Source organism: Amphibalanus amphitrite, unplaced genomic scaffold, assembly GCF_019059575.1.
Source record: "Amphibalanus amphitrite isolate SeventyFive unplaced genomic scaffold, NRLGWU_Aamphi_draft 001057F_arrow, whole genome shotgun sequence".
NCBI classification, from domain to species: Eukaryota; Metazoa; Arthropoda; class Thecostraca; order Balanomorpha; family Balanidae; genus Amphibalanus; species Amphibalanus amphitrite.
Window position 1 is genome coordinate 184,307 of NW_024882551.1, and position 22,106 is coordinate 206,412.

Here is a 22,106-nt window from a genome sequence, read left to right on the forward strand (position 1 = left end):
AACTGTAAGCTGCAGGCTCAGCTCTTCAGTTTCTACCTATACCTGCATACACAATAAATTCAATGGAAGAGTAATAATAGTTTAATTGTATTTTATTGATGCTATTCGAGTTTCAATGGTAACTATATCACCGATGATTCAATATTATTTGCACGGTATCATTTGCTGCCACACGTCTAAATATTTAGTATCTAAAATATTGCAGTAAAATAAGCTGCACCACATCTGTCGACAAAATATGGTGCCAACTCAAGGTCAAACGGAAAATGTGGTCACGTGACCAATGTCCGGCAGCTGGAATATTCCACAGTGTATATAAATAATATATTCAACATACTTCGATGGAATATTCAACATACAACTAATATTCTATACAACTAAACGCTGGCGTCGCTGCACCAGCTTTCGAATCGCATGCTGGCAGACCTCGGCCATTCAATGTCCGTTGACCGTTCGTCTTTTGTCGACCACGACCCACTCCGATCACGACCCACAACAAACGCTCCTACACCGCAGTAGGTTACGAACAGGTTACATTCCACCCGACGTAACAGCTTGGAGTGTCCACCCTCGCCGAGTGCCTGTGCGGTGCTCGGAGCGCCCGTGACCCGGTCACGCTCGTAGCCGGGCTAATTTTCTGTCACCGCGCGCCGCGCCGCAGTCCGTTCACGAGACCCCGAGCGGCGCCGGCTGGTTTATTTTACCCCGGCGCTATTGACCGGGCGCCGGCCGTTCGTTCCGATCGCCGGCGGCGCTGACAGGGTACGGCCGCGGAACGACTCGGTCAGCCTACGTGACCGGCGCGCTGACGTTCAGGTGTTCATTATGGTCTGTCCACAGCAGACAGTGATGCAGGCGGTGATACGGACCAATAGGCGGCGACGGGCCGGGTCTGAACGGGCCGCCGCGCGGCGGTCGGCGCAAATCACGCCGCCGCCGATGTGGCTGGTGACGGGTGAAAAGGCGCCCGGACAGAGTACGAGCTCGTGACGCGCTAACAGGCTCCGTTCGTTCAGAGGCGCTGAGAGCTGACGCAATGCCAGGGTGTTCCCGCCGAGACGCCTTTCGTTGCGCTCGGTATATCCTGATCTACGGTATAGGACGCTCCAACTAGGCAAATCGATTACGGCTACAGTAATACGCTCTGAAGAGGGGAGCAAACGGATGAGCAGCTGTTCAGCCGACGTTCATATAAATTGTTCTAAGGGTTATCTACTGGGAGAAAGGATTGGGCGATAACAATAATTCTGGAGGGCTTTTAGGACGCATAGGCCATGCAGACATCTTATTTCGGAATATATTTGTGCGAGCCGCGGAGTCTGAAACCTTTTCAACCATGGGTGACATATGACACACATCTTAATGGGAATCGTTGCTTGTCATTCGTTGATGAACTTAATCCGTTAGCCCTGCTGCTGGGACCCCACTTGATCAGCCGATCGATGACTTGTAAATAATCCTGTTCAATATTTTAGCAAGCACATTCTGCTCGATTTCTGCAGGACTTAAACTTTAAGAATTTGAAGAGGTCACCTTTTATCCCGTTTACTTTTATAAGTAAACGTTTACTTATGCGGTAGGTATCCATAAACACCGTAAGATTGAAGAAGCCTTGGTTGCTACCACTTAACTACAGTAGTGAATTTTCAGAATACGGATACCTTAAAAATAGTGGTGTGGTAAAGAACATTAAATTATGATCTCACTTTTTCCTTTGTCTGTGACAAGAGTTGGGAATCTTCGATTGTCTATAACCTTAACCTGTCCTATAACCTGTTCCCCTGGCCCTAACCGTAACCAGTCTGAACGCAGCGTCCTCTCTTCGCCCTCCCACCTACACCCGTGCTGACTCGCCGTCTGACCCGTGGTGACCTCCGGCAGGTCGTGACCCGCGCGTGGGCGCCATGAGTGTGCCCGACGAGGCGCTGCTGGCCAGCAGAAACCACGCGTCACCGAACGGCGGCCGCGTCCGTCCCAAGAACCGATCCGAGTCCGCAGGTAGCTGTGGGTAAGACGAGCCACCCCGCCCTGACCTGACCTGACCTCGACCCGTTCCGACCCAGCCGCCACAACCACCCAATTCGTTATCAATGTCAAACTTTGACGGCATTCCCCTGGTAGACTGCTTTTAAAATCAATGCTTCAGTCAATATTATTGTTGATAACATGGTTTGACTAAAATAACCGCTGCTGCTTAGACTTCATCAATGAGTTGTATGAGCGTGAAGCTTTTAACTGAACCGTAAGAAACCAAAACCCCAGCAATCAGTCGTATTGCGCATTCGCGTCGCCCTTTGAGGCCAGTCTCTCTGCAGCAGCTGCTCAGTTATTTTCGACTCGGCGGATATATTTGTGCTGCGAATTCGAACCCCAGCCCAGCGTTCCAAACTTCCAAAGCATATCGCATTGCTGACTGGCTGTTTGCCGTCTAAACAGTGACATCCTGTGTTCCCTCAGATCAGTGTTCCGCCGACCACTGGATCACTCGAGCGCGGAGGCTACTCCGCAAGCTGACCGGACTGCCACCTGGCGGCCCAAACTAGACACTCAGTTTTCGGTGACGTCCAGTGGTGTCTCTGACGACGCGGCGCTGCGCCGCGCGGCCGACGGGGAGGGTGTCGTCACCCGTCACCCTTCGCTGTCGTTCCAGACTCGGATGGACCGCCAGCTACCGAAGCGCTCCTCGACTCACTCGGGTCACCTGATCCCGGCGCGGTGGCGGCGCCGGAAGAAAGCAGAGGTCATCTGGCACCCGTACGTGCCTCCTGCCACCAGCGACCAGAGCCTGACCGACAGCGGACGACCCGAGGTCACCTGCCTCATCTCTGAGCTCGACGAGAGACGCACGACTGACGCCTCTCCCCAGGGCAGCCAACATCGGTTCTCCGTTCCAAGTGTGTTCGTCCAGGCGCCCAGTTTCCGACGCGAGTCGCCGGGCGGCTCTCGGAGTCGCAAGACGTGGGCGGACGCGGCTCCCTTTAGCCGCTCCTGGGACGACCGAAACGGCTGCTGGACAGACCTGAGTCCCAGTCCAACGGAGTGCGTCCATGAGCCGACGCCGGCCGACCACAGCCCGGCGCTCACCGACCCCGGCCCCCTGTTCACCGATAGGGGACTGTCCGACCCGGGCCCAAGTCTGGCGCGGTCCGGGTCTGCCGCCCAACTTTTGCACCACATCCCAGTCGAACTAGACCCTTGCGACACGGACGGGGAGCTCTTCGCCTCGGCTCACCAGCTGGAGGACACCTCCTGCGCTGAGGCGTCTGATGAGGACCAGTTTCCTCTCCATCCCCTCCCAGCAGTCAGCAGCCTACCGGACTTTCAGCGAGTGGCACAGTCGGGATCAGCCACCTCCAGTCTCGAGCGGAAGCACAGTCTGCCCGCCTCGGCCAACAAGCGCGTCCAGATCCTCGAGCCGAGTGAAGTCGAACAGCTGGCACACCGAGCGGTAGCGGCGACGGCGGCGACGGCGGCGACGTCAGCGACGAGCAGTGAAACTCCGACGGCGTCTACAGGAACTCGGGACACCACGCTGGGCACGGCAGGGACGCAGGAGTCCCCAACGGCCTCAGGACCCAGGGAACCTCAGACGCCTGAATCACCTGGAACATCAGAGCCCTCAGGACCGCCCTTAGGGACGTCAAGACCCTCAGGAGCGCCAGAGTCAGGGTCATCAGGAGCACGAGGTTTTTCGGGGAGGCCGGGCTCGTCTGGGGCGTTTTGGTCATTAGGGACACAGGGCCCTTCAGAAGTTCAAGGGCCCTCAGGAACGCCAGGACACACAGGGGCCTCCGGGCCTTCAAGTCTGGGGACACAAGGGCCCGTAGGAGCACCAGGACCCCCGGGGGCACAAGAACCCTGCGGAGCGCCGGGGCCCCCGGCTCGGACGGCCAGTCTAGGCGCGGGGGAGCCACCTGGACCACCGTCCGCCTCTGTGTCTCCCAGTCTTCGGAGGATCGAGGCGCAGCGGGGAACGCGGAGAAAACGCCAGTAGCGGGACGAGACCCGACAGTCCGGAGCCGGGCTCGGACCGCGCGCGCGCTTGTTTTGTGTGATATGCCGTCAGGGCTGTCCTCCAGTTAGCTGGGGTCCGGTGGACTCTCACCAGCGCCAGAGTCGTGGTGATAGACGAGACTAGACTCCAGCTGGACATGTCCAGTGGATAAACTGTGCGAGCGGTAGGAGTCAAAGGCTTGCTGTGCTTCATATATGCCTGCATGTGTTGCTACGTTTGTCTTTCAGTTATATCCGTTCGCGCCCGATTCCGTGTATCGATATTGTGAAACATCCCTTTTGAGTTTGGTGAAATGGAGAATAACAAGGAGCCGCCTATAAAATAGAGGTCATGCGTGACATAGTTAATCCCGAAAGGCGGCTTCTTCATTCGGCGCAACCGGGCACGACGCGTGAAAGTGTGTGGAGAACGGGAAAGGAGAGTCCCGCATCGACTAGGCTCCATCTGTGTTATCGCTGTCATTATGTTGACGAAGTCATAGGACCGATATCGTAATGTCCGTTGCTGTGCATTTTGTAGCACCATTTCATTGTGAGGATGCCGACTCTATGGTGTATCTCACCGTTTCATATGTTCGGCATTGATTTTGACGCACCTAGTGATTGCAGTGTGGTGTGACCGAGTGTACACCAAAAAGGCTGATTATATACCAAATATACCGAGTATCCACCAAAATCGCTGAATATACACCAACAATACAGTGAGTGTTCACCGGATAGATGAACAGCATGCGGACCACCCATTCCTAATATTGCAGCCTAAATGAAACGAATGTCCGCGATTCTGAAGTCACCATATATTAGCCATCACTCCTGGATAGTACAGTGGAAGCGTTCTCCTGCTGCGGCCCGTCGTCACCACATCGGGTTTGGTAACAGTGTCCGCTGTGACGACGCCTCGCCGGTCGCAGCAGTATGGGGGCCGACAGCCGACCTCAGATCGTCTCAGTCATGATAGTCAGCCTCCCCTGGACGCCCATATGACCCGCTGACTGCCCGCATCCCCTGAATTCCAACTGCAGACACTGAGAGGGACGGTGCCCTGCCCCAGCTTAGGGCCATCCTTATTACCGGAGAGAGCAGCCGATACCATTCCACTCTGTTACCACCTCACACGCCACTTGCATAAAACGTCTCCGAACAATATTGAAAATATACTGCCTGGCAACATCTGCGCAAGGCTGACTCGTCACCAAGCTGATACAAAACAGCTGAAAAACTCTGCCCTCTGTGCTCAGGGGACACTCCAGGACCCAGCCTGGACCGCCCCGCCCCATTCCATAGTACCTAGATGCGCGGCGTTCATCACCCGTTGGCGTTGGCGGCTTCGATCTCCTTCCTGACGATGGCCTTGTACTCGTCAAAGCCGCCCTCCAGCGCCTTCACAGTGCCGCCCGAGCAGACCCACAGCTCCTTGCAGACCATCCGGATCAGACGCTCGTCGTGGGAGACCAGGATCACGCCGCCCTGTGGGAGAGGGAGAGGGGCGTCAGATGGGTATGGGGTACTGAGGTCACACCGTGTTATGTGTTTGTGTTGGGATGTGAGGGGGAGGGGACAGCGGGGCGTTAGTGGGTTTCTATGATTACGACGCCCTGTCTATGGTGGCGGCAATGAGAAGCGGGGAGAGGGAATGAGGTTCAGTGGGATATTACGGGCACATACGTGTAGTATGGAAAGAAGATGGAGAAAGCAATGGTTCATAAACACAACTGACACAAGCTCAGCATAAGAGAACTACAGCATAATATCGAATTCAGGAACTGGTTGAAGGACTAAGACAAACTGTCGCATGATCATAACAATGTGTTCATCAATGGATGGAAACCATTCGTCTCACAAGCAGCACCCAGTCGACTTACGTTGAACCGGTTGATGGCGTGTCCGAGCGCCTCGATGGTCTCAATGTCCAGGTGGTTGGTAGGCTCGTCAAGGATGAAGAAGTTGGGCCGCGCCATGCAGATGGCTGCGAACGCTACTCTGGACTTCTGACCTCCCGACAGACTGCCCACCTGAGCGAAACAGAGCATAGGAGGGGTTAAAGGATAACTGCGAACGCCATCCTAGACTTTCGACTTCCAGAGAAACTGCCAACCTGAACGGCACAGAACGGCGCAGGAACGGTCAACTGTGAGTTGTGACGAAAACAGAGACATACATAGGCGGAGTGAGCAGCTGCGCTGGAGCGCGGCGATGGTCTGAGCTTTTGGACAGCCACTCTCCATGATAAGTGACGCATAACTGGCAAAGACGTGCTCCATATCATGAATACAACAATTGGTTAAACTACAAACCAAATTTCACGGATTCATAATTAATAAGGCACCTCCCATTGACAATATTAACGGCGGAAATAACATGCATAACAATAGCTCGTAAAAGTAACACTGCAACCCTCGGACAATTCACCTAACTTTGAACAGTTTGGAAGTGGGTGCGGCTGAGAAGCTCGGAAGTCCGACCCCGCACGCCTAGCTCACCTGCTGTGTGGCCAGGTCTCCGCTGACACCGAAACTACCCAGCTGCTGGCGGTACTCCTCGACCGTACGACCTGAGAATAGAGCCACGCAACGGTCAGATACATTATTGCAGAGCTTTGGGAAATGGCGTGGCGGACTGGAAATTACACAAGGATCTATTTTCCCAGTGAAATCAAGCATTGTTTGCTGTTGTCTCGCACTCGCAACATCGCTGAAGCTGCACATTGCTAGACCAACGCTTCCTTTACGGTCATGACGGAATTATTTTTCTTTAAAGAGGCAGACGAGCACGGTAGTCCAAAGGGCGCAACATTTGTGTCTAAAAGAACTGAATGATAATGTTCAAGTGGCATCCGGTCTAGGCTCAGTGTGACCACGCTCCCAGTGCACCAGCCACCCTCCTCCCTCCCTCACCGGGGAACCGGGCTGCCAGCAGCTGTATCGAGTTGACAGTCATGTCCAGCTGATCCACATGATGCTGAGAGAAGAAGGCGATCTTCAGGTTGCGGTGCGCGTGTCGGATACCCGAGGAGGGCGTCAGCTCGTCCATCAGGATCTTCAGCAGCGTCGTCTTACCGGCGCCGTTCTCTCCCACCTGTGGGAGCGGGGAGGGAGGGGAGGTTAAGCTCACCGCTTTCTGTTCTCACCGCACTCCCGCACTCCCATTTTCTGGGAGGGAAGAGAAGACTTACGGGGCACCAGTCAGGAAATTAACTGTACATTTGCTAGAAATATCTGAAATTGATCCGGAATTTGAAGCCTGCCAATAACTCACGACCAAAAGCAGATTTGGAAGACTAGTAATAAATCCGATCCCAGTGTGAAACTGCCCGAAAAAAATATGTCAACACACACGGTTGCTGCTAAAAAATCCGGACTTTGACAAAAGTCTCCTGCTCGCTAAAATCTAGACGCCACTGGGCGTGGGCATCCTGTTTCGTCCCGCTTTCGACTACCACCACGCCACCTCCGCCTCCCGCCGCTCTCCCACCCCCTCCGCCGACTCACAATACAGATGCGCGACTCCATGGCGGTGCTGAGGTCCACCTTGCGGAAGATGTACTTGTCGCCGGTCGGGTAGCGGAAGTCCACCTCGTCCAGCTGCAGGATCGGTGGATGGAGCGGCTCCGTGGGCGGGAACTTGAGCACCACCTCACTCTCTGCCACCACGGGCACCAGCTCGGGGCTGGGGGGGGGGGAGGGGGAGGGGGGAGAGGTCAGAGCAGGCTTCCTCAGTCATCATGGGCTTTGACAGGGAACGCAGGAGACTGGTCAGATTGACCAGTGTTACTTTAACTATCAAGAGACAGCTTAGCACTTAGACAATCATGACTTGCAATAAGTGGATGGGTGGGTTTAATTTCAGTCAAAGGTAACTCACAGTTTCTCCAGCATCTTGATCTTGCTCTGTACTAGCGAGGCCCGCTTGGCGTTGTATCGGAACTTGTCGATAAACTCCTGTGCGTGTGCTCTGAACGCCATCTGTCGAACAGAACGAAAATGTATGTATGTATGTATGTATTGACGATCAAGAGCAATCCACAATCGGCGTGGCGATTACACTCCGAGTCCGAGCTGGTTGAAGATAACACAAGAAATAGGTACCTACACAAGAAAACGCACACACTTACGGATACGAAATACACAACGCGAACGCCAAACACGCACACGCAAATAGGTGTAGAGCTCGGTGATGGCAGATAATAAGCGAAATATACCTATAGCGATCGAGTAACGGATCCAAAGCAACGACAGGCATGAATGGAGGACATGTTCTAAATTGAATTCAAGGAAAAATAAGCGGAGAATGAGTGAGCTGAAGAAAAGCTACGGCTACGGGACAAAAGCCCCGGACAGAACATGGTTCAAAATTTAAGGTTACATGAGCACTGACAAGATAACGAACATTACGAAAATGACGAACATTCAAGAAAATGACTCGAGAATACGACTGGTATAATCATCGTTCACTACATTACCACGCTGATATCATCACAGTAAATTACCAGTAAATTACCTCTCACTGAAATGAAAGTAATGAAATTGTCTACATAATAAGAGGCTCGCCGGAGTCCTGATGCAAAATTCATAGTGATTACTCAGAGACCATATTATACCAGTCAACACCACCTTACCTGAGCCTCATACTCCCTCTGCTGGTTCTTCATTTTCTCGGCCTTGGCCTTCACAAAGTGGCCGTAATTGCCCCTGAAAGGAAGCGTAGGAGCATGATAACGGCGAAAGGATACACAAGAAGCTTTGACACGGCACACCAAACATTTATGCGTAAGTTCGATTTAGGCAGCCGCGGATGTCAATTAATGTGATAACTAAAGACATGCCACACAAAATGAAAGTAAGTAATGCAAGTTAGGTGGCCTAAAATGTTTTTATTCCAGGCTCTTTCCGTTCCATAAGGTACAACTGAGTATCGTAAGCACTGTATGTACTAAGCACGATTCCCACATAATCTGAAAACCCGAATGTCCGCACAGCCCTCACATACGAAACCCCTCCCTCCCACCGCGCGTCTCACTTGTAGCAGTCGATTTTCTGAGTGTGCAGGAAGAGGATGTCTGTGGGTACCACCTCCAGGAACTGCCGGTCGTGTGACACCACCAGCAGCGTGCTGGGCCACGTCTGCAGGTAATCCTCCAGCCAGATGATGGCCTTCATGTCCAACATGTTCGTCGGCTCGTCAAGCAGCAGCAGGTCAGGCCTGAGAACGGCAGCCGCAGAGTAAGGTATATGTGAGTAGATACTAGAGTGCAGAGTAGATAGACTGAAGTAGATGTGAGCTGCTGCGATATTTTGGACGATACTAATAATCTGCTGAGGCTGTGGCTGTTACGTACACACCGATAGAAAAACTACGAATGTTTTTATCCGCCACGCACGTCATAATACACAGGAGAATTATAGCTCAGCAGAATCGCAAACAATAACCTATTAAATGTATCATGGTTTACGAAACAGCCTCCTTGGTGGTACAGACCCACAACCCGTCATGGTTGGAAAACTTTAATTACACAGCAAAGCATAATTAAATCTTCACGAACCCATAACAAGCCCTCACACCCAGTTCACCGTCCAGCGCCACTCACTGCGAGAACAGGGCGCGCGCCAGTGCCAGTCGCATCCTCCAGCCGCCGGAGAACTCCTTGGTGGGCCGCTTCTGCATGGCCGGGGTGAAGCCCAGACCTCGCAGAATGACAGCGGCCCTCGCCGGCGCCCGGTCGGCGTCCGAGGCCTGCAGCTGGGCGTACACGGCCGAGAGACGCTCTGAGAGACCCGCGTCCTGGTGGCTGGCGGCGACGGGGAAAGGGGGAGGTTGGCTGAGGGTAGGTGGAGTGATGGGGGAACACTACCCTAATGTCATTCGTGTCGTTGGCATATAAAAGGACTATAGTCCATTTTTTTTCAAAAGGCTCATGGCCCGAAGCATTATTTTTGAGTTGGCACGTGCGAGACGCTAGAAAATAACGCAAGCTGAGATGAATTTCTCGGCCATTTTTGAAAGATAAACACAGTGCAACGGAGAAGTTGTTCAATTTAGCCTTTAAATCGTGTCACATTGCAGAATGTTAGTAAATTCATAGATTTGAGCCATTCTGTTGATTTTGCATGCAAATTTAACGTCACTCCTGTATTAACCTTGATTCCACAGCCAGCCCATCACTTGAGAAATAGCAAGCGGCAACTATTTAAACATTCAAGACAGAATCTGTCGGGGGCCGGAATTCTGAGCGGCAGGCTCATGGAAAACATGTCATTATTTGCTGAAGCTGGTGACGTTCCGTATTGTTGTCTTACATTGTGTTCTCGCATGCTACCTACAAACTTCAGCCGTCTTTTTATAAGTCTTTCCAGATTTAGTTGGCGCATACCCGACTTCTTCCCAGTGCAGAAATCGATCGATCAGCATTGTAATAGATCGGCAGATATGCTGGCTCATGTTTCTTTTTGTACTCAACAGAAATAAATATAAAACAAAATGTCAATCCGTGTGTTACTTTTGTAGGTCTGCAAACTGGTCATCCACGTCATCAGTTTAATCATTTGTTTGGTGCCTATGGGTACTGGGTAGGCATAGGCACATTGTGGAAGCATTTTCGATTCACAGTTCCTCATTATGAGTCGAATGTCTATACTTTTTTTCCAAACTATCGCAAGTCAGAGACCAGCCGACCGAGCCGGCCAGTGATTTCGAAACGTGCCAAGCCGGTGTTCGTTGATTTCTGTAAAAACCATCACTTTGCACGTGACAATTCTAAAATTGATTTTCGGGACGTGCGCCTTTTGAAAAAAAAATGGACTATAGTGTGAAATATGGTTTACAATTTATGGTTTACTAGTATGGTTGAAATTTCATACGCACGTTAACTGGTTGGTAGAAGACACGGTTCCACCAGGCGTCTACCTCAATCCTTGATATTATAAACTTCGGGGAGAAAACTCTCAATGTCAAACTACAGGGACAGGTACCATAACAAACGGTAACATTGACTATATTTGTATTATAATCATGATTGCAATAATCCTGTATTGTATGTATATGGTTTATGTGTGTCAATGTGTTTCCCTCTGTAATGCCCACCGAATGGTGGTTAGTGGGAATATGAAATAATAATAATAATAATAATAATTGCACACAACTTCTCCGTATATCCCTCCCGCTCCCTCTCTCCCAGCCCACCACCGCTCTCACCCGGAGTTGATTTTGGCGTTGAGCTCCTTCTCCTCCGTGAGCAGCGACTCTCGCGCCGTGTCACACTCGAGTACCGACTGGAGAGCCTCCGTGTCGTCTCCCGTCACCTCCTGCTCCACGTGCAGCACGCTGACGTGCGACGGGATCACCAGCTGACCGCTGCAGGGGGAAAGAAAGGGGAGGGCATGTCAGAGGTGCGCCCGACTAGATAGGTCTAGCGGTATGCTTCCCTTCGACATAAATGATGATTTAACCGTCAGTTTTTACAAAATACGTACCACAGTGTCGGTGTTGTTCTGTATCGAGCTTCCTTCGATGAGATTCATTTACAGCAGCGATAGTGTCTGTTTATCTCTTCCTGAGAAGTCCGACGCACCCACCGTGAGTCTGACAGTCCTCCCAGCCGCGGTAATCGACCGTCCAGCCGGCCGGAGTCAGCAGTCACTCACTCACCTGGAGATCATACGCAGCATGGTGGTCTTGCCGAGTCCATTTCGTCCGACGAACCCGTACCGGCGGCCGTACACCAGCGTGACGTCCGCTCCAGAGATGAGCACCCTACCGGCGACGCGCGCGAATCACAGTCAGACAGAGCATCACCCAGGGGACTCAGACGGGCAATCGCCTGGGGCAGCGCATCAGCGGCGAGGGTAGGCGTATTTTTGTGGGATCAAAACCGCCGAGTCACAAGTGACTTTTAACGGGATGTGGGAAATCCAACATGAAAACATGTAAAGCACTTGTCTGTATTCAACTGATGTAGGGACCCTTAACAGTTTCACCAATACCACTATGACCGAATGTAGCAAATATAACAACGGTAACATAAATATTAACCACCGTAAGACAGGTTAAAAAACCTATTGAAGGCGTTTAGAAACCATAACCCAGCACAAGAATAGCTCACTTGTCTCCGATGGAGATGTCAAAGTTCTCGATGCGGATGTCCTTGCACATGTTGGCGCCGCGCGCCTCGGCCCGCACGTCGCGCTTGGAGATGACCTGCGAGGCCGAGGCCGTCTTCTCGGCCAGCACGGCCGCCGGCGCCGGCGTGGCGTTCTGCTTATCCAGCTTCTTCTTCCGCATCTCCTCCGCCTTCTCCAGCTTCTTGGTGTCGACACGCTGGAAGGGAGGGATGTGGAGGAGGGGGTGAGATTAGTGGCACACGCATCCAGATTTCAGTGTGAGAGTGGTAAGAACCAGAACGATCAAGTTACCAATCAATATCACAGAACTAGTGTTGCTCTGTCTGCTGATTTTCTCATAGCTCTCAAACAAATGATTCGCGCAGGTGATGGCTGGTTATATAAAAACATAATTGTAAATGGGCAAAACACATATCCTGATCAGTGATCACATTTTTTCCCTCTTCCCATCTATGCCGCCATTCCTCCCCGTTCCGTACCGAGGCGACCTCCTTCTGCGCTAGCCAGATGCTGGGCATCTCGCCGGGTCCCTGGTCCCCGGCCATCGAGCCCAGGTGCACGGGCGCATCCAGGCGGCGCCGGTCGCCGTTCGCAGCGCCGCCCTGGTGGCCGTCGGGCGAACTGAGCTGCAGCTCGGCCATCACGCGATGGCACAGCCGTCTGTGAGGAAAATAATGTAGGTGGTGTGAGGAAAGAGTTAAACATAGGGAAGGGAGAGGTAGACAGAGAGGGAGATAGAGATGTGGATTACAGACTGAGGTGGGTAACTTGTTACAGGTAAAACCAAAGAAAAAGTGTGAAGTGGATGTCATGGAGGTGAGAGGACCGTGATACACAAACACAGGAAGTGTAACAACAGGACGCACTGCACCGTTCCGTGCTTCTATCCTCAGGATACTGAAATCCTTCTCCTCCACGCCGCAACCCCCCTCCGGGCTGCACAGGCAGCTTTATCTCATGCGGGCTGCTCCCTTGGAGCGGCACCGCTGCTCCCGAGGGAGCGGACCCCGTAGCCGGGTGCAGTGAGTGCCTTGGGGCTGGGTGGCCTGTCCTCTGGACGGGCTCAGCCCCGGCGACTCACTAGGGTGCCTGCCCAGACCAATGTCTCCCCCTATATCCTATCATCCTCCCGGCTCTGAAATGGTCTCATTGGACCAAAAGGGCCTAACCCAACAAAACAAAACAAACAAACAACAGGACGGCAACACCATCTTTTCATTAAAAATAACAATTCAATGAAAAGCTAGGCTTATGACATATTGTGAAGACAAAATCTACCAGATACCTATGGAAAATGAGGAAGGAATTCCAATTCATCATTCTCCATTAGATGACCTGTTTGCTCTTCTAGACTTGGTCCACTTAAATCTCACTAGCTCTCATGGCCCCAGCTGTTTTGAAGTGGACTCTCGCCATTCCCTTCTACTCTGGCACAACAAATGATTCAGCTATTTCTAAACTTCACTGACATGGTCAGAAAAAAAATCAAAGGGAGGGTGTCACTGATTCCACTGGGACATTCACTAACCTGACGTCATCCTCGCTGTCATCGCCCGCCACTTGTTCCACAATGCCTCCAATGGCGTCATAGACGTCATCGCCCGTCTGGAACTCCTCAGCGGACTCCAGCACTCCTGGAGTGACACACGGGAAGGTGATGGACTACCTGCTACTCTTACTGCTACTCTTATCAGTTGCTGAAGTTCAAAGCAACCTAACCTAACCTAACCTAACCTATCATTCAGTCAATGTAGCTATGGTGACTGGCCAGCATTAAACAGCATTAAAACTTTTCCTGAGGTAAGGTTATTAGACGTGACTTGTTGCCTGATCTTGAGTGACCTGGGTCTGCAATTTTCGCGTGTGCAGATAAGATGCATGACCAGATGCATAGGCGCGGGAGCCGGGGGGGGGGGGGCAGTGGGGGCAGCTTGCCCCCCCAACTCTGGGCCGTGGGGGCGGTGCCCCCACAGCTTTGAGACGGAATACCACACTTTTTTGCAAATGTTTTCTTTTTTATTGAAAAAGCCGAGGGGTGAAAAATAAGTAGCCTAAAACCGGTGAGAAAACTAGATTTGGGGGTACCCTAGGTTGATCTCTATTATGGTGTGCCCCCCCCCCCCAGTCGGAAAGTAGTTCCCGCGCCCCTGACCAGATGTGCATAAAATGGCAGCACTCCGACCCCCCCCCCCCCCCCCCCCAGACTGGAAAACATCCATACACTACGCCGGACGCACGTGAAACCCTCTTGTGCCGAAATTCAGCGTCAGCGATTTTGCGCAGAAGTTTCTGCATAATTTGCGCTATTTTTTTTGTGCGCCAAAATTAAGCCACTTGTACATAAAGCATGATAAAGCACATGTGCACATCTACCGAACAAGGCTATATCAACGAGACAGAGCGTTCCGGGGCCTTGGATGCTCTGCCATGTTTGAGCGTCCGAATAAGTTTTTTATTTCCACCGAAAACCAGTACCTCAATACACGGCACGCTTAGCGCACTGTAGCGTCGTGCCGTGGAACAAGGTCAGAGCCGGAAATTTCGGAGCCACAAAAATCGACGGAGCGGTGTGTTCGAGGGTGGCGGGAGCCAGCGAGGGCCGGGCAGTGGAGCAGCAAGTGCTCCGGCAGCCGGCACATTAGACTCTTCACGGCGCAGGGGCAGAACGCCGCGGGGCATCGCTTATCTGGGCACTGCTGGCACGCCGCGGAGTGGAGACAGCCGATTCGGTGCACGTACTGGAGCGAGCGGCCCCAGTGACCCGCCCTAATCTGGTGCACCGAAACGGCGTCCACTCGGTCCTCTCCGGTCCGGGGATAGGGAGCGGCGACGTGCTCCCGAGGAGTGGCTTGAATAGTGACTCGGACCAGTTGTCGCGCCATTCATGCGAGGGCGCACAATGAACCGCCCTGATCAGCGAGCGGGCGTTTGAGGCCTGAGGGCAGGGCGGCCGAGGCGGCCGCTTGTTTCGCCAGGTCGTCCGCGCTCTGCTCTCATTTCCCTCGCTCTCATTTCCCTCGATACCGCACCCACTGCAGTAGTTAACGACGCTCGGCAATGACCGATGTTCAACAAGGCTTTCCATGCCTATCTCCACGCCAAGGGTTAAGGCCTCACCAAGGCGACCGCTCCTCTACCGAGTAGGATCAGGGTGGCTCGCAATTCAGAGCACACAACAACTGGGTCGGAGACGTCTCGTCCTGAAACAAAACCTTTCAATAGCCAACCGCAGAGCAAATCTGCTGCTAGGTTGACCAGCGCACAGACCCAATTCAGTGACCGTCTTTCAACAAAAAAATTATGAGGCCCCCCTGCACCAAAAATTCAGCCACTGCCATGCACTGAATTCTGCGCATGCGAGGTAACTCTGGACATGCACTGAATTTTTCAGAGTGATCCCACCACTACACCAGAAATTTTCGAGCATATCAGTAGGCGGAACTATGGTCAAGCGTACCCATTTTCGGGAACGCATTTTCGTTCCCATCTTTGGGAACGATAAACCCAAATATGGGAACGCCATGTAGGCATTATTTAAAACAAGAAAAAGAACCGTTAAATGACGTCCAAAAAATATAAAACGATCGTGAACCGCCTGATATTTACCTCAATATTGTTGGGAAAGAGTTTGATATTGTAAGGCCCATCGTAGTTTCAAATCGTTCCCCTATTTCTAAAGCAGTCCATCATCCGGGCCGCGAGCCCAAATTTGGGAACGCTCTCGTACACTGGCGCTGCAAGCGTTCCTTATTATGGGAACGGCGTACCCAAAATTGGGAACGATTTCACCGACGGCTTTCAGGGGCTCTTTTCATTAACAAGCATCACGTCCAACGCCGCAAATTATTGTTAACGCAACAATCATCAGATGACCTTTCCGGCAAGACCGTCGCATGTTTCGCCCGGTCTTCTGCGCTTTTATTACCGTCGATCTCGCAACAGGCACGCCCCCCTCTGCAGGATTACGTAATTCACAACGCTCAGCGATGTTCAACAAGGTCTTCCATACCTATATACACCGTCCGCGCCGAGGGTGGAGGCATGTAAAACACCTGTCTGTTTAACACTGATAGTTGATGAGCACAAGTAAGTATCCAAAAATGGGAACGCTGAAATGTTTCACTCTCAAAACACCTAGTCCCAATATAAATCTACTTTTTTCCTTTCTTAATGAGTGTAAGTGGCAAAAAGCCTGGTAGGATGGGCACGAGAAATGATCAAAATCAGCATAAAAATTATAAATAAGCCACACAGGGCGACCTGCATAAAAGAAATTCCCCCAAAACGATCGTGCTTAAAAATACCGAAGGCAAAAACCACGCTCATGACGCTCCTTAAAAGCAATGCTTAACAGCTAGCATCCAAATAAAATATGTCTTTCAGGGTTGATAAAATACAGCTGGATAATTTTCAACCGCTTAAACTGAGTTTACAACAGTAGTTCGGTAAATTCACTCACGTTCCACGCGGTCGTCCGCCCCGACACCAAAAGTCAACAATATTACCTCGGGACCGTCCGCGTCTTCGCTTGCATTTGTCCGCATCTGGTGTCGATAGTATGAAAGTTCATAACCAGGCGAAAATTATTATACTTAACCTCAAACTAAAAAATGCTTCATTTTTCTTAAAATTGCATGTTAAATGTCGTATAACCCATATTTTCAACATTTTGTCATTTTTAAAAAATCATTAAAAATATCATTCCACGGTCAATTTCCTTGTTCCACGGTCAGATTAAAGATAACTTTATGGAGATTTAGTAGCTACTTCAATCAGCGTGCACTTTTTTGAGACGTGATGCACTTTTGAGTTTTAGTGGGCGAACGGCCGAAAAATTGCCTTCCGTTCTCATAAATGGGAACGCCCGTTCCCATATTTGGGAACTCCGTTCCCAAAAATGGGAACGTTCCTATATTTGGGTACTCATGACCATAGTTCCGCCTACTGATATGTATTTTTCACTCTGCCTGCCTGGTTGCCAGTCTGCCTTGGTGGAAGTTGAAAAATCATCATTTGCAATGAGATTAGGAACACCCCAATAAAACAAAATAAATTAACTAGGTACCTTACCTACCACCTCTGGCCACAAGCTCGCTGAACCAGCTGTTTCTAATTGTTAGGTACCGTAACTTTCCGCAAACATGCCCCACATGTGCATGCATATTTGTATTCATACATACCTTCCACATACTGGAAGAGATCATCATCCATGTGCGGGAATGCATCCCGAACAAGTTGGGCAGCCATCACTCCTGAAAATAAAAAATCTTGTATTAACACATTATGTACAAACCATGGTACAAACTGCACGCGCCGTAACAAAAAAGGTCAGCCTTTGCACAGCTCAAAACCAATTATTTTTGTCATGATGTCTATGTACCTGTTAGCCAGTCGCCAGTTGTTGAACGAAGAATCGCCCCAGAAAAATGACCAAGCGGATAAAAAGGAAATAAATATAAAATACCTATCCTCCCCACACCGCGCCTCTCTCGCTTAGCCGGCGTGAAAACCAAACAACGTTTACTTGACACATAAAATGTTTTAAGTCGCAAATGACGTCATAAACATCGTACAGATAAAAAGTTTTAAATGCAAGGTAAGTTTTAACAGCATAAATCTTATACTTATCATAGGCTTAATTCATTTTTTGAATTTAATTCATGAAAATAAAAGCTTTCCGTAGTTATTTCAAAATAAAAATGTCCTGAAGGCTTGAAGTTTTCATTTGTTTTAATAACGTCACTGTAGAATCCCCATACAATATCAAATACTGTGCACTAAGTTTGTCTAAGCAACGCTGGAAATGTAGACGACATTAGCTACCATATCTGATATCTCAGCTACCATATCCAAAATGATTTATGAAGTAAAGTAAAGGAATCTTGGATTTATGTATTTGACTCAGACTCACGCGTTTGTGCTTTGTAGAATGTGCCATGAAAAAAGACAGGTCCTCGCGAGAAGCTAGGGCGATTTATCTTTTTCTTTATTTCATCGGAGTCCGACTGTCTCCTATATACGACCTTGGACTGTTGAAGAATCTTGAGTCAGACAAAATGTGACCGGAAAGATTGATAACTCACAATAACAGAATCTGATTCATTGAAATTGAAATTAAGAATCAAGACATAGCTCAGTTGAAGTTGAAGTTTAATTGAAATGTCAATGTAGGAATCTTGGCAGTGTTAGCCATAGGTCACGCCATATTCACTTGATTCATTTGCTTTCGTCAGTGCACGTCCACGTCAGTGCATCAGCATACTGACATCGACATGGACTGTGGCACGGTACCTATATAGAGAACTGACTGTGGTAGCCTTGCATTTTCTAGTTATTTCAATAAAAAACAAGGATGTGAAACTAAAACTGTTAAGCATTTAGTAGAAACTGTTTTGGTAGATAAATTCTTCACATGAGGCCAGTTTTACCAACAGAAAAATAGCTGTCTGCCAGAATTTTTCGCCTTAAGACGGCTTCACATTTGGAGTGCAAACAGTAAAGCCCTATCCGTTTATGTGCCCATCCCGCTTATGCTCCGTATGTGAAGCAAATAATTCCAGAGGTTGGCTATTTTTCTGTTGGTTAAACTGGCCTATGTGCCAGAATTTGGATGCCAAAGTCAAAAGCACCCATAGCCAGTTGCAGATACTGCTACTCAAGCTGCTACTCAACTTACTACAGCTGGCTGCGGCTCCCACCAGTTTTGCTGACCATCACCATCAGTTGGTGACCTTTGTGTTTGTGTTTGTATTCCCAGTGAACTCTTCATGTAATGGATAATCATCACCCAGCAATAGAAAGAGCTGACCTGAGGCTGCCTGGTTGGTATGCATATTGCATACATACACTGGTGGCAGGAGGTCAAAGCTCAGATCAATGTTGCATAGCTGCTTACCTGACATTATCTGTCACCTGCTTAATGATATGCTTGGAGGAAAGAGTGTGCTAAATGATAATCACATTTTTTTCTTTTTCAGGCTGTGCTAGAAAACCAGAAACGTCCAAAAAAGGGGCTCTGAAGTGAATCTGCATTTTGACATTCATTAAATCAGAGTTGCATCAGTAAACATTTCATTCATTCATTCCACTGAAGCAGGGTTTTCCTACACTGGCTACAGCAGTGGGCTGGGTTCATCAGGATTATCAACCAAAAATGAGTGGCAAATCTGGAAATCAATTTGAAGCGTGAGTACCTACCTACCTAATCAATTTCTGTGCTTATGAATGACTGACTAGTTAATATATTCTTTTTTATTGTCTTTTTAACCAACAAATTTGTTCTTTGATTTATTTTGGCTGTTGAAAGGTTTATTGCTTGCATAAGCATGGGTAGCTTTTACCTAAATATTAAGATGTGCTCATATTCTGCAAAATATTGCTGTGACCTATGTGGCTGGTTGAGTTTCCATCCATGTTTTATCTTTAATTGTTTAATTTATGTCTTGTAGGTGATTGTTGAGTTGACATTTGGATGTTTCAGGCTGAAAATGAGTGACGATAGTGGCGAGGAGGACAGAGAACTGAAAACTGGCCACAAACTGGTATGGCACATAAGTGTTTTTGTTCTCTTTCATCCTGTATTTTGGTTATTTTGTAGCCTCCTGCACTGTACCATTTTTGTTTTTCTGTAAAGCTATTAATCATTTTTTTTTGTTATGGTGCTCAGTGTCTCCTTCAGACAGTAGTAATGATTTTTTTTTTATCAGATTGCGCTGATGCTGTTTTAATCAAACATGTTTATTGCTTATCTACTTGCCAGGCACTATGCACTTGTGCATTATGCAATGCATAGTGCTGTATTGTATTCACTGCTCAGTGCTCTTGTCCATTCAACTTATTAGTCAGCTTCCAATCTACCTCACATCGCTGTGACTGACGCCTTTACATGCCCGTGCGTTCGTCGTGACTGGTGTTTGTGCGATTGACCGCTGACCTATTTGACCCCTCTGACCCCTCCGACAGCCGCCGCTGGAAATCCCGTCACACCACCACAAGCTGGAGCACGTGCACTGTTTGTGGTTCACGCAGCGCACGCCCGGCAACAAGAACTCTGCCAGCTTCGACCAGAACCTCAAACTGGTCGGAAGGTCAGTGGGAGCTCGTGGTGGTGGCGTCCCACTGAGCGGTTGGAATTGGGATAGACCGTGGCGTCACCGGTGATCGAGAATAGACTGTCTTGTGATGCGCTTGGACCGAAAAAGGTAGCTACTGTTTCTTCGCTGATTTTCCGATGTTGATTACATATTCTGGTCGCGTGCTCTTATTTCGGTGAAATGACGATGGTGAAGTCCGACTGGCTGATAAGCTGTCAATGGCATTTTCACAAGCTGAGGTGTGCAGTACACCAGCGTGCCTATAAAGCAATATGTTCGTCTCCTACCGTCTGCTGTCCGATTCATCTCCACTATGACATTACCTATGATGCCAAACGTGGCTTATCACCCTCATCACCTAACCTGCCCTCTGTGTGCGCAGGTTCGGCTCTGTGGAGCAGTTCTGGTCGATCTACGGTCACTGCGTGCGTCCCCACGACATGAAGGTGCACAGCGACTACCACCTGTTCAAGGAGGGCATCAAGCCCATGTGGGAGGTGAGAGCGAGAGGGCACAGCGGGCCTCTCGTAGATTGTGGAATGGCCAGCTGGGTTACGGGGCGAGATGAGGCTGTGATGCAGGTGGATTTTATACAGTTGGATTGTGGGTAAATTTTCGTCTCTGCCAAGCATTTTGTTTTGAGACCAGCGTGTTAAAAGGCGCGCCTATAAGCCGATGGATGTTTGGGTCTTGGGAAAAATATTCCATTATGTTCCACGGAGCGCTTACAACCTCACGGTTTTATCAAAGCATCGCAAGATGCACCGGTATCGGGTGCTCCACTGCCCTGGGAAACTACTACCATTACCACTGTATCAGCCCGTCTCCGATTATATACAAGTCCGTCTCCGACTCTGTTTTAACCCGTCTCTGACCGTCCTCTCTCTGTTCCTCAGGATGACGCCAACAGCCGCGGCGGCAAGTGGATCGTGCGCCTGCGGAAGGGCCTGGCGTCGCGCTGCTGGGAGAACCTCGTGCTGGCACTGCTCGGCGAACAGTTCATGGTCGGAGACGAGATCTGCGGCGCCGTAGTCAGCGTGCGTCACATGGAGGATATCATATCCGTGTGGAACCGGACGGCTGCCGACTCGACGACCACGGGCCGCATCCGGGACACGCTGAAACGGGTGCTCAACCTGCCGCTCAACACTATCATGGAGTACAAAACGCACACCGACAGTCTCAGGTGAGGGCGGAGCTGAGGGCAGTCTATGGTGAGGGCGGAGTGGGGGCGGTCGGTGATTGGGGGGGGGGGGGGGCTGGGAGACCGTAGCAAAGGAAGAGAGTTGGGAGAGGTGGGACTTCTCACAGAACGGTGGCTGTGCTCATGTTAAGCTGTGATATGAACCCCTCGTGGCTGATGCAGGTCCCGTGTATTTCCTGGGTCAGTGATGTCTCATTTTCACCGAATTATGGAGCGCCTCCAGTCAATAACTCGTGCAGTCTCTGGTCGCTTTGGATGGACACTCACATCGCCTTTCGTCAGAAGCTTCTATCTCAGTCACTTGTCTCCGTTTTCAGAGACAACTCGAGTTTTCGGAACACGGACTTATTCGTCAAGTAGCGGCCGTTGCCGCAGTTTGGACGGCGGCCGGTGCGACATGCCATCTATTGGCGGGTGATAGAAACTCTCCGTGCGGCTCTTCATTGCCCTGGATCTGTTGATGGAACGGGGCGCTTGGTCAATCGGTGCTCTATGATACAATACATACTTGTTTTACGCATGCGCAGCAGATTAGTGTTTTGGGGCCTAACTGATGAAGCTCTGATATATTTTTTAATGTGGTTGTACAGTATGGCATGATGAGTTAAAACATTTACCACATCGCGCAGAACCGAGTCGGTATGCCGTGCTGAGCTCTCAGTAATACTCTGGATTGCAGCT

The 22,106-nt window shown here is 50.2% G+C and overlaps 3 protein-coding genes across 5 annotated transcripts in view; 2 read left to right on the plus strand and 1 right to left on the minus strand.

Moving 5' to 3' along the window:
- The window catches only part of LOC122369632 (bestrophin-4-like), a 64,214-nt gene extending 59,524 nt beyond the window's left edge, over positions 1-4,690 (plus strand). Inside the window, exons 10-11 of one of the 2 annotated variants that reach the window (XM_043344523.1) lie at positions 1,882-2,008; positions 2,458-4,690. In XM_043344523.1, coding sequence (XP_043200458.1) covers positions 1,882-2,008; positions 2,458-3,994 — 1,664 coding nt within the window. In that variant the 3' untranslated portion in view covers positions 3,995-4,690. The remainder of the gene's footprint in view (positions 1-1,881; positions 2,009-2,457) is intronic. The other variant, XM_043344524.1, reaches the window with a different exon arrangement.
- A 101-nt stretch (positions 4,691-4,791) lies between these two features.
- LOC122369628 (ATP-binding cassette sub-family F member 3-like) lies at positions 4,792-17,640 on the minus strand. 2 transcript variants are annotated; one of them, XM_043344519.1, is made up of 16 exons: positions 17,593-17,640; positions 17,309-17,380; positions 13,657-13,762; positions 12,608-12,788; positions 12,110-12,324; positions 11,656-11,760; positions 11,203-11,361; positions 9,599-9,799; positions 9,031-9,213; positions 8,630-8,702; positions 7,876-7,976; positions 7,503-7,680; positions 6,909-7,089; positions 6,495-6,565; positions 5,877-6,026; positions 4,792-5,481 (listed from the first exon to the last, which is right to left on the minus strand). In XM_043344519.1, the coding sequence occupies exons 2-16, from the start codon at positions 17,373-17,375 to the stop codon at positions 5,320-5,322; spliced, it is 2,133 nt and encodes a 710-aa protein (XP_043200454.1). In that variant the 5' UTR covers positions 17,376-17,380; positions 17,593-17,640; the 3' UTR covers positions 4,792-5,319. The 2 variants fall into 2 exon arrangements, with proteins under 2 accessions (XP_043200454.1, XP_043200452.1); XM_043344517.1 differs by having other exon boundaries at positions 17,509-17,640.
- A 372-nt stretch (positions 17,641-18,012) lies between these two features.
- Positions 18,013-21,954, plus strand: LOC122369629 (eukaryotic translation initiation factor 4E type 2-like). The gene is made up of 7 exons (XM_043344520.1): positions 18,013-18,078; positions 19,106-19,313; positions 19,609-19,669; positions 20,091-20,215; positions 20,604-20,718; positions 21,118-21,407; positions 21,743-21,954. The coding sequence occupies exons 2-7, from the start codon at positions 19,282-19,284 to the stop codon at positions 21,783-21,785; spliced, it is 666 nt and encodes a 221-aa protein (XP_043200455.1). The 5' UTR covers positions 18,013-18,078; positions 19,106-19,281; the 3' UTR covers positions 21,786-21,954.
- Positions 21,955-22,106: the final 152 nt, after the last annotated feature.

Coding starts and splice junctions, on each gene's coding strand:
- LOC122369628 (XM_043344519.1), bottom strand. CDS start 17,375: ATGGCTGCCCAACTTGTTCGGGATGCATTCCCGCACATGGATGATGAT. Junction 11,761..12,109: donor GACATCTCCATCGGAGACAA/GTGAGCTATTCT, acceptor CGTCGCCGGTAG/GGTGCTCATCTCTGGAGCGG. Junction 6,027..6,494: donor GAGACCTGGCCACACAGCAG/GTGAGCTAGGCG, acceptor TGTTTCGCTCAG/GTGGGCAGTCTGTCGGGAGG.
- LOC122369629 (XM_043344520.1), top strand. CDS start 19,282: ATGAGTGGCAAATCTGGAAATCAATTTGAAGC. Junction 19,314..19,608: donor TCTGGAAATCAATTTGAAGC/GTGAGTACCTAC, acceptor TGGATGTTTCAG/GCTGAAAATGAGTGACGATA. Junction 19,670..20,090: donor TGAAAACTGGCCACAAACTG/GTATGGCACATA, acceptor CCCCTCCGACAG/CCGCCGCTGGAAATCCCGTC.